Source organism: Oncorhynchus clarkii, chromosome 6, assembly GCF_045791955.1.
Source record: "Oncorhynchus clarkii lewisi isolate Uvic-CL-2024 chromosome 6, UVic_Ocla_1.0, whole genome shotgun sequence".
Classification (NCBI taxonomy): Eukaryota; Metazoa; Chordata; class Actinopteri; order Salmoniformes; family Salmonidae; genus Oncorhynchus; species Oncorhynchus clarkii.
In genome coordinates this window covers 33,335,888-33,357,534 of record NC_092152.1, presented here as the reverse complement: position 1 = coordinate 33,357,534, position 21,647 = coordinate 33,335,888, and the positions used below count along the sequence as shown (strand labels likewise).

The 21,647-nt window shown below is 42.6% G+C and overlaps 2 protein-coding genes across 4 annotated transcripts in view; one reads left to right on the top strand and one right to left on the bottom strand.

The window, feature by feature from the left end:
- The first annotated feature begins 3,511 nt into the window (after positions 1 to 3,511).
- LOC139412039 (rho GTPase-activating protein gacV-like) lies at positions 3,512 to 8,196 on the top strand. 2 transcript variants are annotated; one of them, XM_071158826.1, is made up of 7 exons: positions 3,513 to 3,713; positions 5,170 to 5,312; positions 5,519 to 5,583; positions 6,135 to 6,245; positions 6,702 to 6,803; positions 7,536 to 7,648; positions 7,721 to 8,196. In XM_071158826.1, exons 1-7 carry the CDS (start codon positions 3,603 to 3,605, stop codon positions 7,928 to 7,930), a joined length of 855 nt encoding a protein of 284 aa, XP_071014927.1. In that variant the 5' UTR covers positions 3,513 to 3,602; the 3' UTR covers positions 7,931 to 8,196. The 2 variants fall into 2 exon arrangements, with proteins under 2 accessions (XP_071014926.1, XP_071014927.1); XM_071158825.1 differs by having other exon boundaries at positions 3,512 to 3,713; positions 7,536 to 8,196.
- A 4,519-nt stretch (positions 8,197 to 12,715) lies between these two features.
- LOC139411017 (IQ motif containing GTPase activating protein 2) overlaps positions 12,716 to 21,647 on the bottom strand; it is an 81,552-nt gene continuing 72,620 nt past the window's right edge. For both annotated transcript variants that reach the window (XM_071156798.1, XM_071156799.1), the window contains exons 31-38: positions 20,851 to 20,953; positions 20,542 to 20,683; positions 18,312 to 18,399; positions 17,903 to 18,115; positions 17,637 to 17,797; positions 17,235 to 17,378; positions 15,714 to 15,822; positions 12,716 to 15,137 (exon numbers count right to left, since the gene is read on the bottom strand). In XM_071156798.1, the coding sequence (XP_071012899.1) occupies positions 15,024 to 15,137; positions 15,714 to 15,822; positions 17,235 to 17,378; positions 17,637 to 17,797; positions 17,903 to 18,115; positions 18,312 to 18,399; positions 20,542 to 20,683; positions 20,851 to 20,953 (1,074 nt within the window). In that variant the 3' untranslated portion in view covers positions 12,716 to 15,023. The remainder of the gene's footprint in view (positions 15,138 to 15,713; positions 15,823 to 17,234; positions 17,379 to 17,636; positions 17,798 to 17,902; positions 18,116 to 18,311; positions 18,400 to 20,541; positions 20,684 to 20,850; positions 20,954 to 21,647) is intronic.

The window sequence follows — 21,647 nt, the reverse complement described above, 5'->3', positions numbered from 1 at the left end:
CCAGAAACCCTAGACCCACTCCAATTTGCATACAGCTCAAACAGATCCACAGATGATGCAATCTCTATTGCACTCCACACTGCCCTTTCCCATCTGGACAAAAGGAACACCTACATGAGAATGCTATTCATTGACTAGAGCTTAGCGTTCAACCCCATAGTACCCTCAAAGCTCATCACTAAGCTAAGGATCCTGAGACTAAACACTTCCATCTGCAACTGGATCCTGGACTTCCTGACGGGCTGCCCCCAAGTGGTGAGGTTAGGTAGCAACACATCCGCCACGCTGATCCTCAACACGGGGGCCCCTCAGGGGTGTGTGCTCAGTCCCCTCCTGTACTCCCTTTTCACCGATGACTGCATGGCCAAGCATGACTCCAACACCATCATTAAGTTTTCCGACGACACAACAGTGGTAGGCTTGATCACTGACAACGACGAGACAGCCTATAGGGAGGAGGTCAGAGACTTGGCCAAGTAGTGCCAGAATAACAGCCTATCCCTCAACATAATCAAGATTAAGGAGATGATTGAACTACAGGAAAAGGAGGACCGAGGACCCATTCTCATCGAAGGGGCTGTAGAGGAGCAGGTTGAGAGCTTCAAGTTCCTTGGTGTCCACATCACCAACAAACTAGAATGGTACAAACACACCAAGACAGTTGTGAAGAGGGCACGACAAAGCCAGTTCCCCCTCAGGAAACTTAAAAAATTTGGCATGGGTCCTCAGATCCTCAAAAGGTTCTACAGCTGCAACATCGAGAGCATCACTGCCTGGTACGGCAACTACTCGGTCTCCGACCGCAAGGCACTACAGAGGGTAGTGCGTACATGGCCCAGAACATCACTGGGACTAAGCTGCCTGCCATCCAGGACCTCTACACCAGGCGGTGTCAGAGGAAGGCCCAAGAAATTGTCAACGACCACAGCCACTCCCAGTCATAGAATGTTCTCTCTACTACCGCATGGCAAGCGGTACCGGAGCGCCAAGTCTAGGACCAAAAGACTTCTCAACATTTTTTACCCCCAAGCCATAAGACTCCTGAACAAGTAATCAAATGGCTACCCGGACTATTTGCATTGTCCTGCCCCCCCAAACCCTGCTGCTACTCTGTTTATCATATTTGCATAGTCACTTTAACCATACCTACATATACATACTACCTCAATTAGTGTTATCTATTGTTCACTTAATAACTATTTTTTACTTAATTGCACTGTTGGTTAGGGCCGGTAAGTAAGCATTTCACTGTAAGGTGTACACCTGTTCGGCGCACGTGACAAACTTTGATTTGACCATGATGGTAAGCACCCTGAAACCTGCCGTGACTGCCTCCTGTGACCAGACTCTACTGTCGTGTCGACCTCTGAGGGAGAGACCAGAAGCAGATACAGCGTTCTATTCAGTAAGTCAAATGATTAAAGTAATTTGCTTTGTCAGTGTTTTTATAGTATCATCACCCGTACCAATCCCACCATCAATCTCTCCAGTCAGACACAAAAAAAAGACTGATAGATCAGTTAACCCACCCTCTCTTTCTCTCAGCGAGGACTAGGAGGAGATTAGAAGTCTAATAACTGGAGACCTTTAAGAAACATGCAGTGTCTCAACTTCCTCCCACAATACCACTTTGGGGACCTGGGTATGATATAGTTAATGTACTTCTCTCACCTTTTACCATCTAATGAAACTATCTTAAAACGGAATGAGTTATTTCGTACTGGGAGAGCATTCACTCCTGTAAATATCTTCTCTCTTTCTGTTTCAGATCTGTGTCCTGATGAGTAAAGGAAATGACAGACAACAGGCTTAAGCCTAAGCCACCTGATCAACAGAATCACCCATCACTGGGACTGTTCTAACCTTCTTAACGTGTTGAATTGTGTTACAGTATATCCAGTTCTCTGCTGCCAATGACTGGAACGAACTACAAAAATCTCTGAAACTGGAAACACTTATCACCCTCACTAGCTTTAAGCACCAACTGTCAGAGCAGCTCACAGATTACTGCACCTGTACATAGCCCACCTATGATTTAGCCCTATCAACTACCTCTTTCCCAACTGTATTTAATTTATTTATTTATTTTGCTCCTTTGCACCCCATTATTTTTATTTCTACTTTGCACATTCTTCCATTGCAAAACTACCATTCCAGTGTTTTACTTGCTATATTGTATTTACCTTGCCACCAAGGCCTTTTTTGCCTTTACCTCCCTTCTCACCTCATTTGCTCACATTGTATATAGACTTGTTTATACTTTATTATTGACTGTATGTTTGTTTTACTCCATGTGTAACTCTGTGTTGTTGTATCTGTCGAACTGCTTTGCTTTATCTTGGCCAGGTCGCAATTGTAAATGAGAACTTGTTCTCAACTTGCCTACCTGGTTAAATAAAGGTAAATAAATAAATAAATAAATAAATATTCAATTATTTTACTGTACAATGCATTTAGTTGCTTGATACTTATTATTACTACTAAACAAACATTGTTACTGTATGTAATTTTGTTCTACAATTAATTCAAGTCTTAAACAGTAACTTCTATGTGTTTCATTACAACTGTTTATGGTGAATGAGAGACCCCACCAAAATATGACCCTTCAGAGTTCCATGTAGCCTACCGATCAGAAGGACCACGCTCCGCTCACCAAAAGTCAAACTATGGGCAAGGGGCAGCATTTCTGCCACTCCCCGGTGACACAGAAATCATGTACTTCATGCTTAACTGTTCAACTTAATAGACAGCCATATCAAGGTCGATATGTCTTATTGAAATGGAAAATAAATTGAAACTGGAGGAAATAGATATCTGTTTACTTGCTACCTGTTTCAGTATTTTATTCAAAGTTTCCATGTAGCCCTCACCCTGAATTAGTTTATTGGTTCCTAGTGGTCAGCACATTTGTCTCATTTGCCATAAAAATGTGACAAAGCTAGGGCACAACAAAACATTTAAAAGAGAAGCTCTTTTGTTTTGGGACCAAGGCAGTTGGTTGCCAGGTAACTCAAGAGAAAGTGTAAGACCCCCTCATGTGCACAGAAACCAAACCAAGGGCTGCATCCCTCTTCATCCTGCAACGTTGTTTTTACTGTAGTCCCATTCCAAACCAGACACAATGTACATGCTATTGATCATTTAAGTAATTATTTAGCTTGTTGCTACATGTAACAAAAGTTCCTTCAAACAAAAGCAATTGAGGCCCTTTTCACCATAATGTGGATGTTATCATTTAGCTGGTATCCAGGCTGTCCGTTTGAATTCATTTAAGGACAATAGTCCCAAACAGAAGCTTCTATTTAGAGTGCTCTGGTCCCTAGCTAATAGATGGTGTCTCCTCAGTCAGGGAGGGGACATCCATTCAGAGTTATATAAGACAAGTCTGGAAATGAATGCTGATTTTCGTCCTCCATTTACCCATTCAAGCATTGAAGCATGTTGAAAGCCTCCCCTCTTCCTCCTCCACATTGCCCCTTATGCAACAGTGTTTTTGTCTAAGCCTCCGGGAGGCATATGCCCTAGCAGTAGAGGTGTTCTGCTCTATCTGTACTGTACGATCGTCCTCAGTGTCTCTGCTCCATCTCTCTCTACCTCTCTCTATGGCTGTTCAGCTGGTTGTAGCTCTCCTGGCTCTAGCCTCTCTGAGTGCTGCATCTGCACCGGACTGTAAAGAACTGGTCAAACCCCTGGTACTGGAGGACCATACCGAGGTAAGTTGTGATCATAATACTAAATATATTTTGGACCTAATGAATACGTCTCAGATGACATTCTACTCCCTATCCGGCAAACCTACTATGGACAGTGACAGATGCTGTGAATTATTTATTAGGATCTGCAATTTACTCTTCCTGGGGTTTCCAAAATAGGAAACACAAATAAAATAAATAATATATAGCACATTTACATTACAGTTTAACCATTCAGCGGACGCACCCATCCAGAGCAACCCACAAGCTAGTTCATTCATATTAAGATGGTGAGACAAGCACATACCACAGTCATATCCCAATCACGTATCACATACATAATGCAAAATACAATACAAAATGCATATAAATGTCTGTCTTTTCACAGTTCCCGTCATGCTGTAATGTGTTATTTTATCTGTTCTTTGAGTCTGGTTTTATTGCTAGCTTGAGTTACCTGCTGTGGCAGAGTTCCATGTAGTCATGGCTCTATTTAATACGGTGTTTCCCAGCCTCTGTTCTGGACCTGGGGACTGTGAAGAGACCTCTGGTTGCATGTCTTGTGTTGTGCCGATGAGTGTCCGAACTGTGTGCCAACTGCTTCAACAGACAGTTTGGTACCTTCAACACCTTGCACAAAGACCAATAGTGATGCAGTCAATCTCTCCTCAACTTTGAGCCAGGAGAGATTGACATGCATGTCATTCGTACTCCGTGTACATCAAAGTGCAATACGTGCTGCTCTGTTTTGCACCAACTGCAATTTGCCTAATTCCTTCTTTGCTGAACCTGACCACAACTGGACAGTAGTGGAGGTGTGACAAAACTAGGGTCTGGTTGACTGAGATAGAGAAAGCAGAGCAATGCCTTATCATAGACAGACCTCAACCCATTTTAGTATCCGTTAAGTCATAATTATGTTTTGACCATCAAAGCTTGCCATCTAGGTTGACACCCAGCAGTTGTCTCCTCAACTTGCTCAATAGCCACATTCAATAATAGATCCAGATGAGGATTAGGGTTGTGAGTGATTTGTCCCAAAAATTATGCTTTTAGTTTGAGATGTTTAGGACCAGCTTATTGTTAGTTACCTTAAACGTAAGTTGTTTTACTGTTGCAGCCGACGTGTATACTGTTGAGTCGTCAGAGTACATAGACACATAGGCTTTATTCAAGGAAAGTCATTAGTAAACACCAAAAACAATAAATGGTCCAAGCCGGCTGCCCTGTGGTACTCCACACTCAACCGAATTTGCATTAGAAAGGCTTCCATTAAAGAAAACATTGTGTCTTCTATTGGATAGGCAACTGTACATCCATGATAAGGCAAGGGATGTTAATCCATAACACCTACACATTTTCTTTTTACTATACTACCCTTGTGTTTCTTCCAACTTCAAAATGGTCCATATTGGTATAGGATGAGGCAATTAGATGGTATGAAACTCATGTGTTTTTCCTTGTCTGTGACTGGCAGCTCTATGGCAAATGGGTGTATGTGATGGGGTCTGCGGATCATTTATTCTTCCAAAATGCTTTGGGGACTCTGAAAAGCTCCTGGATAGACCTGTCGGCTACATCGGACCATAAAGTAGTCACCCTAAGATGGGGAGACCGCATGTAAGTCTGGCTATATTGTGGATATGAATGCAGACTTTAGTGAGTGTCATAGTAGTTTGGAAAGGGCTTTATTAAATATCAGGAAAGTATGTGCAATGGTAGACATTTAATTTGACCTTTCTCTGAAAGCAAAGACAATGTTTCAAATTGGCACCTAAGCAATGAATCATACAACATGCTAACACGTTTTTCAAAATGTCCATCAGTGATGGCAAATGCATCGTGGGTACAACACATGCTACCATCTCCGGCACCACTTCCACAGTACACAGTAAGTGACCTGTGCTCTACTAGCCTGGTTGCCATATCTGTCTGTGCTTTAGCCAACACCCTCCCCTGGCGTTGTTATGCCAAATAGGACATCGGCAAAGGAGCAAGTTGGCTGAGGCAGAAACAATCTGGCAACCTGGCTAGTGCTCTACATCTGAGGGATGAAAACATTTAGCTGCTCAATAAGAGAGGGCCTTTATCCACTTAACTATTAATGTGTATATTGCCATGTTATGTCTTCACTGTATGTCATCGTATGCCTGTAAAGATAAATAATAAATAAAATGTACTGTTACTGTATTTTATAGTCCGGTATTTTTTACTTGGAAATTACATGGTAATCATGTAGCAGTAGTAATAATAATTACACTTTATTTTTTTTGGTATTCACTGAAACAAGCACCAAAAAGTAACCTGCCATTTGGTACAAGGTACTTACCAAGTGTGTTGAATTTGTGTACTGTAACAGCTGAAGCAGGACAGAAAAAAAAGCGTTACCAAATGTCCTAATCATAATGGATAAGGCATTTATTTTATTTTGTGGATCCACAGTTCATTTGTCTGAACACAAAGGCCAGTACCTGGAGACCTGCCCTGACTGCCTGCTTTGGTCAGACACATCTCGTAATGGAGATGTCACTGGCAGATACCTGCTCCTGTTCAGTAAGTCTGATCAATTCTCAATTGATTTGAGGAAATCCATCCCCAAAATTGTCGGACCCATCTGGATGTGCTTTAACCAATTCCTAACTGCTGGTTCAGTGTCATGACAAATGTATGGCATGACAACGATGGTCAGAGGAGTTGGCTTAAGCACATACAGATCTGGGATTAGGCTAACCCCACTTATTGACATTGATAAATACTAGCAGTTTAGGCATGCTACACTCCAGACAAAGCATTGTGAAAGCATGGTTGACCCTACATCGACAAGGTGTTAAAACGCTATCTTTCTGTCAAAGGGATCAGTCATTATTTCAGAACCAGCGAGATATATTCAATGCTTTGAAAGACTTAATGGGAGTTGAGCCTTTTGTTGTCTGTTACCAGCCCTTAAAGATTACACCAGCAGGACTGTAAGCCAGCTCACCAGCCTCTCTCTCGCTCTCCCTCTCTCAGCAAGGACAGGGAAAATGGATCACACATACCTGGACACCTATAAGAAACAGGCAGAGTGTCTGAACTTCCCAGAGAAACACCAGACCTACGATGGAAAAACAGGTCAGGGGGTTCTCTTTGCTCCTCATCTTTTCATTATCTTTTATAGATGGTCAAAAAAAATCTACAAAATGTGAAACTTTAAATGTATATTGTGCAGACAGAGAAAGCAATGGCCATTCCATTGTCAGGATTGATAGCATGGCCAATGTATTCAACCTTCTCTGACCCATGGTGTTGAATGTTTATCCTTTTAAGCTTGGAAAAGAGATCCTTAAATCTAGACTTCCGTCCAATAAAGCTACGGCAGATATGTGATTTGATGTCAGTTGATCTGTGGCCAATGATCTGGAGCCTTCTTGGAAGGGCACTTCTAATGTAACTTTATGGCACCACTCAAGGGGCTTGAATTTTAGAGCTCTCCCTGTAGATGTTGCGGCGACGTAGCGTCCCCATGAGTGACAGAACACTGAGCCAATCACGGCGCAAATAGATAGTACATTACCAAACCTTGCGCTCCGTATATTCCGATGGATGCCCCACCACCACCGAAAGCACTGAGCTAGGCTGAAACACCTGCATTTTGGAGCTGCCTTACTTAACAAGTTTGTATGCGGCTTTATTAACTGAATGATATCTTTTTTTTACATTGTTTGCAAACTGATGTGTGACACGTATTCATGCCCAAATAACATGCAAAACAATTACACCATTTTTTTGCTAAACAGGTGGGGCGCCACCTGCCCCGAATGACGGGTCGCCACTGAATATCCTCACACTTTCTCTGTATTTCAGAGCTGTGCCCTGATGACAAGGAGGAGAAGAAGGTGGTGGAGGAGAAGGTGGTGGTGGAGGAGGAGATTATGGAGGAGATTATGGAGGAGAAGCAGCCTACGGAGGAGGAGAAGGCTACGGAGGAGAAGGCTACGGAGGAGGAGAAGGCTACAGCGGAGGAGAATGCTACAGCGGAGGAGGAGAAGGCTACGGAGGAGGAGAAGGCTACAGCGGAGGAGAAGGCTACAGCGGAGGAGAAGGCTACAGAGGAGGAGAAGGCTACAGAGGAGGAGAAGGCTACAGAGGAGGAGAAGGCTACAGAGGAGGAGAAGGCTACAGAGGAGGAGAAGGCTACAGAGGAGGAAAAGGCTACAGAGGAGGAGAAGGCTACAGCGGAGGAGAAGACAACAAAGTGAATAAGAGAACCAGATCCTCACCGTGTTGCCCAACAAAACCTCCCTTTAGTGGAACTTTGATCCCATAACCACTAACCAAATACCACTTGTACTTCCATGCACTTTAAACCATGTCTTACATACTCATGACACATTCTAGGTGCTGTATTGTTAAAAAATGCTAAAGTTTTTACCATGAACTGTGTCTTTTTGCTGTTTATTTGATAACAGTTCAAGGTATCTTAAATAACAAAATATGACTGTTCAAACAAAGACATTTAAATAAACACATTCAACCTTGTAACTTTTTTCCTTTGAAGTTATAAGATCTGAATATAATGTAACATTGGGTGTACAATGTAAAACTTCCTGTACATATCTAGGTTACTTGGGCTATATTGAGAAGCGAGTTAAAGGAAAATTACACTCAAAAATGTGTTTCATTAGTCCACTGTTGATACGGTCCCAAAATGTTTTGCATGTCAGCAGGTTTTCAAAATACGCATCATACTGTGACTCTTTCTGTATTTTGAAAGTTCTATATCCTGAAAACTTTATTGTTTGAGTGCTTCCGAGTGGCGCAGCATTCTAAGGCACTGTATCTCAGGGCAAGAGGCATCACTACAGTCCCTGGTTCGCTTCCAGGCTGAATCACATCTGGCAGCGCACAGTGTCGTCCGTGTTTTGGCCATCTTTGTAAATAAGAATTTGTTCTTAACTGACTTGCCTAATTGGATTAAAAAAATTGCTGACATGCAAAACATTTTAGACTGTATCAACAGTGGACTAATGAAACAAACACTAAAAGTTTGACTGATATTATCCTTTTAAAAAATCAGACAACCGGCAACTACTTCTATACCAAACTTGAAATGTGTAGAGATTTACTGTGCATGTTAATACTGTGGTTTTGAAACACAGCATGACAATATGGACCATTTCTTCAAATGTGGAGTACATAGTAATAGACATTGTCATATACACCGAGTGTACAAAACATGCCCTTTCCATAAGATAGACTGACCAGGTGAAAGCTATGAACCCTTATTGAGGTCACCTGTTAAATCCACTTCAATCAGTGTAGATGAAGGGAATTTTTCAGCCTAAATTCAGAGGGTGAATGGGCAAGACAAAACATTGAAGTATCTTTGAACGGGGTCTGGTAGTAGGTGACAGACACACCGGTTTGAGTGTGTTAAGAACTGCAACACTGCTGGATTTTTCAAGCTCAACAGTTTCCTGTGTGTATCAAGAATGGTCCACCACCCAAAGGACATCCAACCAACGGCAGGCCAGTGGTCAAAAACAGGTAATTGATGAGAGGACAAAGGAGGCTGACACGAATTGTGATTCATAAAATAATGCACAACTCATCGACAACCTTCTTTCAGCAAAATACTGCATTTGCAGTGGGCTAAGGATCAAAAACACTGGATTGCCAGGTCTGATGAATCCCGGTTCCTGCTGTTTTACGCTGATGGGAGGACTAGGGTATGGTGAAAAGCACTTCGTACATGCATCCATCATACCGTGTGTCAACATTGCAGGCTGGTGGTGGTGGTGTGTTTTCATGGAACACATTGGTCCCTTTGATAAAAGTGGAGCAACGTTTGAATGCCACAGGATATCTGAACACATTGCCAAATCAGGTGCATCCCTTCATGGCAGCAGTGTATCCATCTGTGAATAGTTTTTTTTCACTACAGAATAATGCCACAAGGCTAGGATTGTCTAGGAATAGTTCCACAAACATGCCTGTGAATTCAGCTGATCTCAATCCAATTGAGCATCTGTGGGATGAGATGGAACAAGCTATTCGGATTAGAGATCCACTACCAGCCAACTTGACACAGCTGTGGGAAGCATTGGAGTCAACATGGGCCAGCATCCCTGTGGAACACTTTTGACACCTTGTAGAGTCCATGCCTGATGAATTGAGTCTGTTCTGAGGGCAAAGGGATTGCAACTCAATATTAGGAATGTGTTCTTAATGTTTTCTACACTCAGTCCATGTAGTGCACGCTAACGACATTACTCAATATACAGTTGCAGCAACAAAGCATTTGTAGAATTGTACATACCAGTAGACTAGCATTTAAGAAAAGGTCATCATTTCATTGAGTTTGTGAAAGAAAAAAAAACACAGAAAAAGTGATAAGCAAGTTAGGTCCCCAAAACCGATTTTTACAAAGTCAAATGAATGTGTTAGAGGTTTCATAATGCTTGTATCTAAACCAAAGTAGATAATTTAAGATTGTTTATACATCAGTTGGGCTCTCTATAATCTACAACATGAGGTCTTAAACCTAGCAAAAGTGCTTCCTTGCAGTTGTGTTGGGTAACAGTCAAAATGTTTGCCATGGGGTAAGTTGAGCCAATGGCCACCATACAAAGGATGATCACATTTAGTGTGTTTTATGCCTGACATCCATAGTATTTTTGCACTGTATGCATATGAACTCAATTTTGTTCATTTTTTAATGTTACTGAGAAAACATGTCCCGCCCCGTGTATACAAACGTAAAACAAGCAGGGGTCTAGCCCCCCCCCCCCCCCCCACTGAGATTCTTCAAAGAGCAGCCAAGGAAGTGAGAGAAGGAAGACGTCAAATCACCTTCAAATGCAGAGAACTTGCCTCCGAATTGGCACATCGAAACGACAACTGGTCAAGAAATGGAAGGGTAAGTGATATTGAACAGAATCTATATTTGAATGTAGGCATACAATACACCACACCCCAATTCTATTAATTTAACCAACCAGCACCATCACCTACTGCCACAGGACACCATTACCCACTTATCCCGAGGCAGCGCAGCTTACCCCGTCCCGATGTACAAAGTAGATAATGGTGTCCTGTGACAATGGGTGATGGTGCTGGTCCAAGAGACCATTTTCTTTCATGGCCAAAAGCAAACGGACACCTGCTCAAAACATCTCATTCCAAAATCATGGGCATTAACATGGAGTTGGTCCCCCCTTAGCTGCTATAACAGCCTCCACTCTTCTGGCAATGCTTTCCACTAGATGTTTGAACATTGTTGTTACCTGGGACACTGATGTTGGGCAATTAAGCCTGGCACGCAGTCGGCATCTGTCAAGCCCAGATCCGTCTGGTGGGGTGCCAGATGGTGAAGTGTGATTCATCACTCCAGAGAACGCATTTCCACTAGCAGCAAGCTTTACGCCACTCTAGCCAATGTTTGGCATTGCGCATGGTGATCTTAGGCTTGTGCGCGGCTGCTCAGCCATGGACACCCACTTCAAGAAACATTTATTGTGTTGACATTGCTTCGAGGCAATTTGGAACTCGGTCATGAGTGTTTCAACCGTGGACAGACAATTTTTATGCGCTTCAGCACTCGGCTGTCCATTCTGTGCGCTTGTGTGGCCCGCCACTTCGCATTGACCGGGGCAGCTCTGGCAGGGCAGACATTTTATTGACTGACTTGTTGGAAAAGTGCCATCTTATGACAGTGCCACGTTGAAAGTCACTGACCTCTTCAGTAAGGCCATTCTACTGCTAGTGTTCGTCTATGGCGATTGCATGGCTGTGTGCTTGATTTTAAACTTCTGTCAGCAACAGGTGTGGCTGAAATAGCCAAATCCACAAATCCGCCATGTAGTGTATTTTTTACATGAATTCTGATTATTTCTAGGGACACAACAGCCTGAGATATATGTAGATATCTTTGTTAGAAAGAATACTATGCATTTCTTGACATTGTGATGCTGAAGGTAAAAAAAGTTACTCAACTTACCCTACTCTCCCTAAGTTTGCTCCGTGTGCTGTCCTACCAGGTTCAAGGTATATATATATATATATATACTGCGCACAAAAAAGTTTGTCAATCAGTTGTGGAAAAATGACCCAATACTTGAGTAAAAGTAAAGATACCTTAATAGAAAATGACTGAAACGTCACCCAGTAAAATACTTAAGTCTAATATATTATTTTATATATTAAGTATTAAAAGTAAATGTAATTGCAAAAATACTGTAAAAAAAAAAAAAAAGTAAAAGTATAAATAATTTCAAATTTCTTATATTAAGCAAACTGAAAGCACAATTTTATTATTTTAATGTATGGATAGCCAGGGGCACATTCCAACGTTTTCTTTAGGAATGTAGTGAATTAAAAGTTGCCAAAAATATAAATAGTACAGTACAGATGACCAAAAACGACTTAAGTGGTACTTAAATACACTTCAAGTACATTACACAACTGGTCATAACTCATTGCCGCCGCTGTCTATGCGCCCTCTGCGGGAAAACCCGTGGATATTGCTCTGCAAGTAGCAGTTTGAGTCCGAGGGTTAGTTCATATGTTGACAATATACAAACACATTTTCTCAAAATTCTGTACATGGATGCGACAAATGAAATCAGCTTTTTTGTATCATAATTTCAATGTTAAACTGCTAAAATAAACACAGAAGCAAAACAACTAAAGACATATTACTTACCATTGTGTAAGGCACATAGGCTGAAGTTTGGAGAGCCAAAAAGTCGCGAATAACCAATTAACCATGGCTGTAAATCACTGTTCCCCTAAATTAACTATACAGGCAAGCGTGAGGGAAACAGCAGACAGCCATCTGTCAGCGCTTAGAGCCAATTAAAATACATGTTGGATTTGAAAAGGCTGACTCCATCAATAGAGGGGTCGTAAAAAGCCTCGTCTACTATCAAGTGATTAATATATAGGATTTATTAGATAATTTCTATTCAGTGACGTAAACTACTATCTTGGACCAGGTGTCTCGAACATGCTGGGGTGACACTAAATGACAGTTAAAAAACAAATCAGGCTTTATTATTTATTTGATGACCACACAATTATTTTAAAATCATTTTCTTATAGCACTGTGATTGTTATAAAAACTGTGATTGTTATAAAAACTAACAAGAAAAATCAGTTATTTTGATTTAACCTCATTAAAACATTTGAAATTATTTTAATTTATACTTGACAGTATAATCTTTCTAAAAAGCAGTGAAACTAGGAAGAATAACTTCATTAATAGTCTTTAAAAGATACACAGCATCCCAATTTACTGTATGTAGATTAAAAAGGCACTGGTTAACTACTGTACTTCATTCCATGCTGGCTATAGCTGGATAGGAATGTTGCGGTCTAATCTCCCATTCTGACCATTAGGCAATAGTGCATTGTACACATCTAATTCCAAACACATTCTTTTTTTTACAAAAAAAAAACTTTTTTTTGACAATAACAATGTGTTTACTTACAGTGCATTTGGAATGTATTCAGACCCCTGGACTTTTTCCACATTTTGTTACGTTACCGCCTTATTCTAAAATGGATAAAATGTATTGTTTTCCTCGTCAATCTACACACAATACCCAATAATGACAAAGCCAAAACAGCTTTGAAGAAAACAGAAATACCTTATTTACATAAGTATCCAGACCCTTTGCTATGAGACTCGAAATTGAGCTCAGGTGCATCCTGTTTCAATTTATCATTATTGAGATGTTTCTACAACTTGGAGTCCACCTGCGGTAAATTCAATTGATTGGACATGCTTTGGAAAAGGCACACACCTGTCTATATAAAGTGTCAGAGCAAAAACCAAGCAATGAGGTCGACGAAATTGACTGTAGAGCACCGAGGGGATTGGGTCGAGGCACAGATCTGGGGAAGGGTACCAAAAACGGTCTGCAGCATTGAAGGTCCCAAAGAACAGTGGCCTCCATCATTCTTAAATGGAAGAGGTTTTGCAACCACCAAGACTCTTCCTAGAGCTGGCCACCCAGCCAAACTGAGTAATAGGTGGAGAAAGGCCTTTGTCAGGGAGGTGACCAAGAACTCGATGGTCACTCTGACAGAGCTCTAGAGTGCTCTAGAGTGCATCTGTGGAGATGGGAGAACATTCCGTCTGGTAGAGTGGCCAGACGGAAGCCACTCCTCAGTAAAATGTACGACAGCCCGCTTAGAGTTATGAAAAGGCACTTAGACTCTCTGACCATGAGAAACAAGATTCTCTGGTCTGATTACATCAAGATTGAACTCTATGCCTGAATGCCAAGTGTCACGTCTCGAGGAAACCTGGCAACCATCCCTATGGTCAAGCATGGTGGTGGCAGCGTCAAGCATGGTGGTGGCAGCATCATGCGGTGGGGGTGGTTTTCAGCAGCAGGGACAGAGAGACTATTCAGGATTGAGGGAAAGATTAACAGAGCAAAGTACAGAGAGATCATTGATGAAAGCCTGCTCCAGCGCGCTCAGGACCTCCGACTGGGGTGAAGGGTCAAGCACACAGCCAAGACATCGCAGGAGTGGCTTCGGGACAAGTCTCTTAAAGTTCTTGAGTGGCCCAGCCAGAGCCCGGACTTGAACCCAATCGAAAATCTTTGGAGAGACCTGAAAATAGCTGTGCAGTGACGCTCCCATTCCAACCTGAGAGCTTGAGAGGATTTGCAGAGAAGAATGGCAGAAACTCCCCAAATACATGTGCGCCAAGCTTGTAGCGTTATACCAAAGAAGACTCGAGGCTGTAATCGCTGCCAAAGGTGCTTCAACAAAGTACGGAGTAAAGGGTTCAAATACTTTAGTAAATGTATTATTTCAGTTTTTTCTTTTTAATAAATTGGCAAAAATGTCTAAAAACCTGTTTTTGCTTTGTCATTATGTGGTATTTAATACATTTTACAATAAGGCTGTAAAGTAACAAAATGTGGAAAAAGTCAAAGGGTCTGAATACTTTCTGAATGCACCGTATATAACTTCTACATATAAAATGTAAATGCCATTATAATATACTTTTGAAAAATATATTCCATGTACAATTAATTACCCAGTGGAAAACTGAACATAAAAAAATACAATAATTAAGCAACAGATATAACATGACAATAAAAGCAACAAACCCATTTCAATGTGAGCTTCATTTTGGTATAAAGTGATTCATAAAATGTGTGTGTGTGTGTGTGTGGCTCACCAGCCTGAGGGTGGCCAGTCAGACGAACATAACACGTTAACCACCATTCAAACATCCTATCTCAATTCTTGCTTTGTCAAAAGGCACACAATTCTTTCACACCTATGCCCACTCAATCTTTTCCCCTCCATCTTTGGTTCAATAATCCCTCATTTTCCATAGAACTTCTTGTTGAGGAGGAAGATGAGCAGGTTGACGTTGACTTTGGCTTTGTCAAACATCTTCATCACCGCCACTCCCTCGTACTGCAGCTGGAGCAGATCCTAGATAGGGACAGTGACAGACAGGGACAACAGTCAACTATGGTTCTACGATCATAAAATAAAATATATATTTTAAACAACTATGGAACTACGGCTGGAGGAGGTCCTACACGGAACAGAGTCAACAGACAGAAACATGTCCTAGTCAACAGACAGAAACATGTCCTAGTCAACAGACAGAAACATGTCCTAGTCAACAGACAGAAACATGTCCTAGTCAACAGACAGAAACATGTCCTAGTCAACAGACAGAAACATGTCCTAGTCAACAGACAGAAACATGTCCTAGTCAACAGACAGAAACATGTCCTAGTCAACAGACAGAAACATGTCCTAGTCAACAGACAGAAACATGTCCTAGTCAACAGACAGAAACATGTCCTAGTCAACAGACAGAAACATGTCCTAGTCAACAGACAGAAACATGTCCTAGTCAACAGACAGAAACATGTCCTAGTCAACAGACAGAAACATGTCCTAGTCAACAGACAGGGACACGAAACTATCAGTCTGTCAGCATGACAGAGAGGAGCCTTGACAACCATGAGTCGTCGTCATTTGGGAGAAAAGCATCACCTGGAAATGGAGTTGGACCTTTTCCATCTCAACTCCCATGAACTTGGCCTTCACCTCAAAGTCTCCAACTTCCTCACTGGGAGAGATGTCAAACATTACATTTTTGAACCTGAGAGAAAAGACAAATACATGCAATTGAATTAATCAAATGAAAAGACAGGATACAGACACAGATAAGACAATAGCAGGACTAGAGTTGGTTAAGGTCACAATGTCAGACAGACTTGTTTTGGCATAACATTTAATGTCAATTGTGAGAAATAGTATGATCAGAAATATAAGCTTAGATATCCAATTTTCTCAAAAGGTTTCTGAAATGCATTGACGATATTGGGCCATAGTGTAGTGTGTTTAACTGGCTTTAAAGAGGACATAGCGATGCCTTCTAGATACTAGCTCTCAGTTTCCACTTTGACATGACCTGGAACTCCCACAGAGCAGTGAGGAGCCGACTTTGGCTCTCCTCAGCGCCACTCTAGCTAGAACAGCCTGACCAAAACATGAAGGACAGGAGCGAGTGTTCGGAGAGCGAGAGGGAGAGTGAGAGAAAGTGAAGGAGCGAAAGTGGGGGATAGAGCAAAAAAAACAGAGACAGAGAGAAACAAGAGAGAAAGAGTGAGACAGAACACGGTGGGCTTCTGTATGGACAATGTCCCTTAATGAGGTAGCTCCTCCAAACCCCATCTCACACAGAGCTAATACAGCTCACTCCTCACATCAAAGACATGCCCTTGTCCCCGTCCAAATACTTTACCATCCTTCCTTTCTCCCTTTATTTCATGTTATCACTGATCTGTTTGGTGAAAGCTATGAAAGAAATGAAATGAAGCTATGAAAGTGTTGGAGAATGTTCCCTTGACTACCACAATACCCGAGACCCAGTATGGTACCAACTCACTTCAGGATTCAATACCATGTTCACATTTGGTGTCCATAGGCGGGTTGTCTGACAACGTCACGAAAATGCTGCACATGCATCGCAGGGGTAGAAGGCCATCTGCTGTTATGATTCTGAACAGTCAGATAGCTAGCAACAATGACAAGAAGCTGCCATGTGGGGAATCATAGGTCACTTGTTCTTGATACCATGCCTTGTATTGAGGTGTTTTGACTGATGTCATGTCTATGATAATATGGCAACAATTTGCTAACTAGCTAGCTAACAACTGTAACAATGTATTCGAGAGACAAATGCATGTTTTCAATAAACATTTGCAGACAAAATATAGTTTACATGTTGTCAATCATATGATTCTAAGCCAACCTCCGTTTCGCCCCGAAGATGCGCACGCATCAGTTTGGTTAAACATCACACCCACCTATACTCCAAGTCAACCACACACTACCTCTGAATCACAAAACCCTGGCTATTCGTTGTAAAACGTTTGTCTGTTGCATAACATTTTGCTATGGTTTGAAATTGTGTGTACAAATGAATACTACTCTGGTTTCAGGAAGCTGATGTCACTGCACAATGCTAAGCTAGCTAGGACCAGCTATCCTCAGTGCTGCTCCACTCACTGGTTGGTCTGCAGCCCCTCTATCTCCAGGATCACTCCCTTCTCGTGCAGTCGGGCAGCCGTATACTTCAGAGACTGATGCTTCCACTTCTTACTGCCCTTCTCCTCCACCTTCCTTTCTAGCTTGATGGACCGCCGCGTGTTCCTGTGGACACACAGACACGCGCCAGATAAGACACACGCATGGAAGTCACACAAACACATACTTAACACATCAAGTTTTGAATGGGACCAAGAGCAATGACAATGTATTTCAACACTAGCCCATATGGCCCAATTCCAAACCAATCCATCCTCTCCATCTCTAGATCGTTGTTGACTTGCAAGGCCCTGTACAGTGTTTGTGAAGGTCGGGTGAACTTCGACTTAGTGGCGAGGGATGGGTTTTGTAGGGAACACTCACTTCCTGTTGAGGTTGTCGAGGCAGGTCTTGATGTAAGTGTCGTAGTAGTTGGTCTGGTCCTGATAGAAGGCTGTCTTGGAGTTGAGCGCGCTCAGTGCCTGCTGGAGCTTCACCAGCTCCGCCCTCCTCCTCTGTCTGTAGCGTCTCTGGTAACGAATGTCCTGTCAATCACACGCAGAAGGGACATGATTGGTCATCTACAACACAAACGCTGAAGGCCATCAGTGTGCTTGTGTCTCTGTGTGTGTGTTTGTGCGCATGTGTACCTTGGCAATGTCGTTGATGAGGTCCTGGTACTTGTTGCTAGCGGTGACCAGGCCAGCCTGCTCCAGGGTTCGGAGGTTGCGGAGGATCTTCCTCTTCTTCTGCTCCAGAGGCAGCTGTCTGTCCTCCAGCACCGCCTGGCTGCTCTTCAGTCCCTCCGGGGTCTGGGCGTCCTGCACCGCACGCAGTGCCACCACCTTAGAATGCTCACACTCCTACAGGACAGCACAGGTAGGAAGAGGCAGACACACAAAAACAGAAAGGAAGGTTAGCATGTCTAGTCAGTCCACTCTTTCCCACTCCGGCATGACACAAAGGGAAAAGCATAAAAATAAAACCACTGATAGAGAAGTAGGCTATTTGAGGTGTGTGGTTGGCTGGGCTGTGTAGGGTTCATCATTATGACATCACCTGGAGGGCAGAGGCCGGGGTCTCAAGGGTCTCTGGGAGTGTGTCTCCTGGCTGGATGCTGATCACATCTACTATCAGCTTCTTAGTTCTGAGAGAGAGAGAGACCGAGAGAGAGGTAGATGGAGACGGATTAAAAAGGATTATGTCTTTTCAACTAAACAGCGTAGCTCTCCTCAAACATTTAAGTCTTGTTGATTTGGTAGTGCGTTGAGCTCTGGCCTCTGCTTTGCACTGGGCTCAGGGGGAGAGCAAACATCTTGCTATGCTAACACACACACACAATGGACATGTCACTGTCCCGCTGGAGTTTCCATGACCCTGCAGTAGGGCATGACGCAACTCAAACACATTTCCTTTTTACTGACCCAGTGCATGGTGGACCGACACTTACCAGGACTACAGTGACACTCTGTATGCCTCCCAAACGGCAACCTATTCCCTTTATATGGCCCTGGTCAAAAGTAGCGCACTATAAAGAGTAGGGGTGCCATTTGGGACACAGAGCCTGAGAAAGCAGAGCTGGAGGGTTGACATCCTGAACATCTCAACTACTGTAGGTCAGATGAACAGAGTTGTCTAGAGATACCATCTATAGTATCATAGGTAGCACCAGGAGGTTTTCCTGACCACATGATTAGTCGTGATTATTGGTGCTCATGTCGCAGGAAACATGATGTAAACATTCACATCAGCAGAACAGAGGCTGTCTTTTAAACACAGCCTTCTCAAGGAAGAGCAAGAAATGGGCTAAAAATGTCAGGACAGGAAGTGGTAGTGGAGCAGGAAAGAGCACGTAGAGCTGTCACTGAGAAATACCCACTGTGGTTATTTATGTATGTACCTACTGGAACGTCATAACACAGCATTGAAACAGTGTTTCTTCTGGCTTCTTCCAAGTTAGCTTGGTCAGTACAAAACAGCTCACTGTGCAGTCTCCAGGGTTGGGTAGGTTACTTTCCAAATGTAATCCATTAGTTACTAGTTACCTGTCCAAAATTGTAATCAGTAACATAACTTTTGGATTACCCAAACTCAGTAACGTAATCTGATTACATTCGGTTACTTTTAGATTACTTTCCCCTTAAGCGGCATTAGAAGAAGACAAAATTGTATGTTACCAATTGAATGACATCAATGTCAATCAATGTTAAAGTTTACATAGCTGGCCATATATGGATGTTAAATGTAACTTTATGGGTTGGTTATGTAGGCTTCTTCTAACCCATCGATTTCTACTACATATAATAATATGATTAAATTACATCTTTACATGAATATATCTAACAACTACAGATTGCCCCTTTAAGTCTATCAAAAGTGTGTGAGTTGAGAGCATGTATCCATTAGGCCTGTGGATTTTTTTTTTATGAGTTTGAATTAGATTGAGCAATAAAAGCCCCACTTTTATTCTACAGGCTGGGATCCGCACTATGCAGCTGTTGCAAAAAACACATTTTTCACTGGCTGACCACTGGTTTCAAAAACAATGGTTGATAGGCAGCTTAAACTTCTTGAATTCAACCATTATTGGGTTCAAATACACATTTAGATTTGTGAACAGTCATCCACAACAACCACAATCCGTAAGGCACAAATAGCTAAATGAGAGAGCAGCAGTGTGATTCACATAAATGCGCTATGTAGATAGCAATAATAAGTTATATCCATATCGCCGCAGACTACACCACTGCTGTCATACTTAACTCCAAGCGTTTATTCCAGTTGGATAATCTTTGGATGCGGACAGCAGTCGTACCATTGGAAGACATAGCTTGGACTGTAGACTACAAAAGCCTATTCCTGCTCTTTTCCCACAATCCATCAAACACATTTGGTGTGTCATAGTGGTCTCTGACTTGTGGTCAGACTCGCTCAGGTAGAACAAACTTGCACCTTTTTTCAATGCTGATTTGAATGTCATTGAGAAAACAGTGTGATATATTTTTATGGGCAAACATCCTTTCTGAATTTATAAGTAATCCTCAAATGAATCATCTAGTATTTCAAGTATCTGTAATCGGATTACAATATTGTAGCTGGTAACAATGGATTAGTTACCCTTTTTTTGTAATCCCTTACATGTAACGGATTACATGTAATCCGTTACTCCCCAACCCTGGCAGTCTCTGTGTGTGGATGGAGATTCTAGTAGGTCACCATAATGGAGAGTCAATAAGAGATCAACTATATAGGGAATAGGGTGCCATTGGGGACTCATCCAGACTCTTACTTCATCATCAAGCCCTTCGTGTCCTTGTCATCTCCCTCCAGAAGCTCAAACTTGCTGGTGAGTGTGAGGGAGATCTCCGTCTTAGCCAGCTGACTCAGGGTGCTCTCCTTGTTGGGATGGTTAGGATCCACGGCTCCTTCACCTGGAGAAAAGACAAACATGCTTAGCTCTCCCTGCAGGCAGCTTCCTGACTCATTCTGAGACTGTGTGTACATGCTTATCACAAATTAGGATTCTGTCCTGTAAATGGATCTTCTAATGTCTGGGAGGAAGTGTGGCGTGTAAGAGGTATGGTGGTGTGTGTGGTACCCAGCAGTGCCTCCACATCAGGCGCGTCCCCCAGGTCCTCCAGCAGCTCATGCAGGAGGTCGTTGTGGTCGGGGGAGATGGCCTCCAGGTGCTCCAACACCAGCTAGGACACACACACACGGTTAAATCACAGTAGCTAGGACACACACACGGTTAATCACTGTAGCTAGGACACACACACACACGGTTAATCACTGTAGCTAGGACACACACACACACGGTTAATCACTGTAGCTAGGACACACACACACAGTTAATCACTGTAGCTAGGACACACACACACACGGTTAATCACAGTAGCTAGGACACACACACACACGGTTAATCACAGTAGCTAGGACACACACACACACGGTTAATCACAGTAGCTAGGACACACACACACGGTTAATCACAGTAGCTAGGACACACACACACGGTTAATCACTGTAGCTAGGCCACATGGTTAATCACAGTAGCTAGGACACACACACGGTTAATCACTGTAGCTAGGCCACATGGTTGATCACAGTAGCTAGGACACACACACACGGTTGATCACAGTAGCTAGGACACACACACACGGTTAATCACAGTAGCTAGGACACACACACACACGGTTAATCACAGTAGCTAGGACACACACACACACGGTTAATCACAGTAGCTAGGACACACACACGGTTAATCACAGTAGCTAGGACACACACACGGTTAATCACAGTAGCTAGGACACACACACACGGTTAATCACAGTAGCTAGGACACACACCCACGGTTAATCACAGTAGATAGGACACACACACGGTTAATCACAG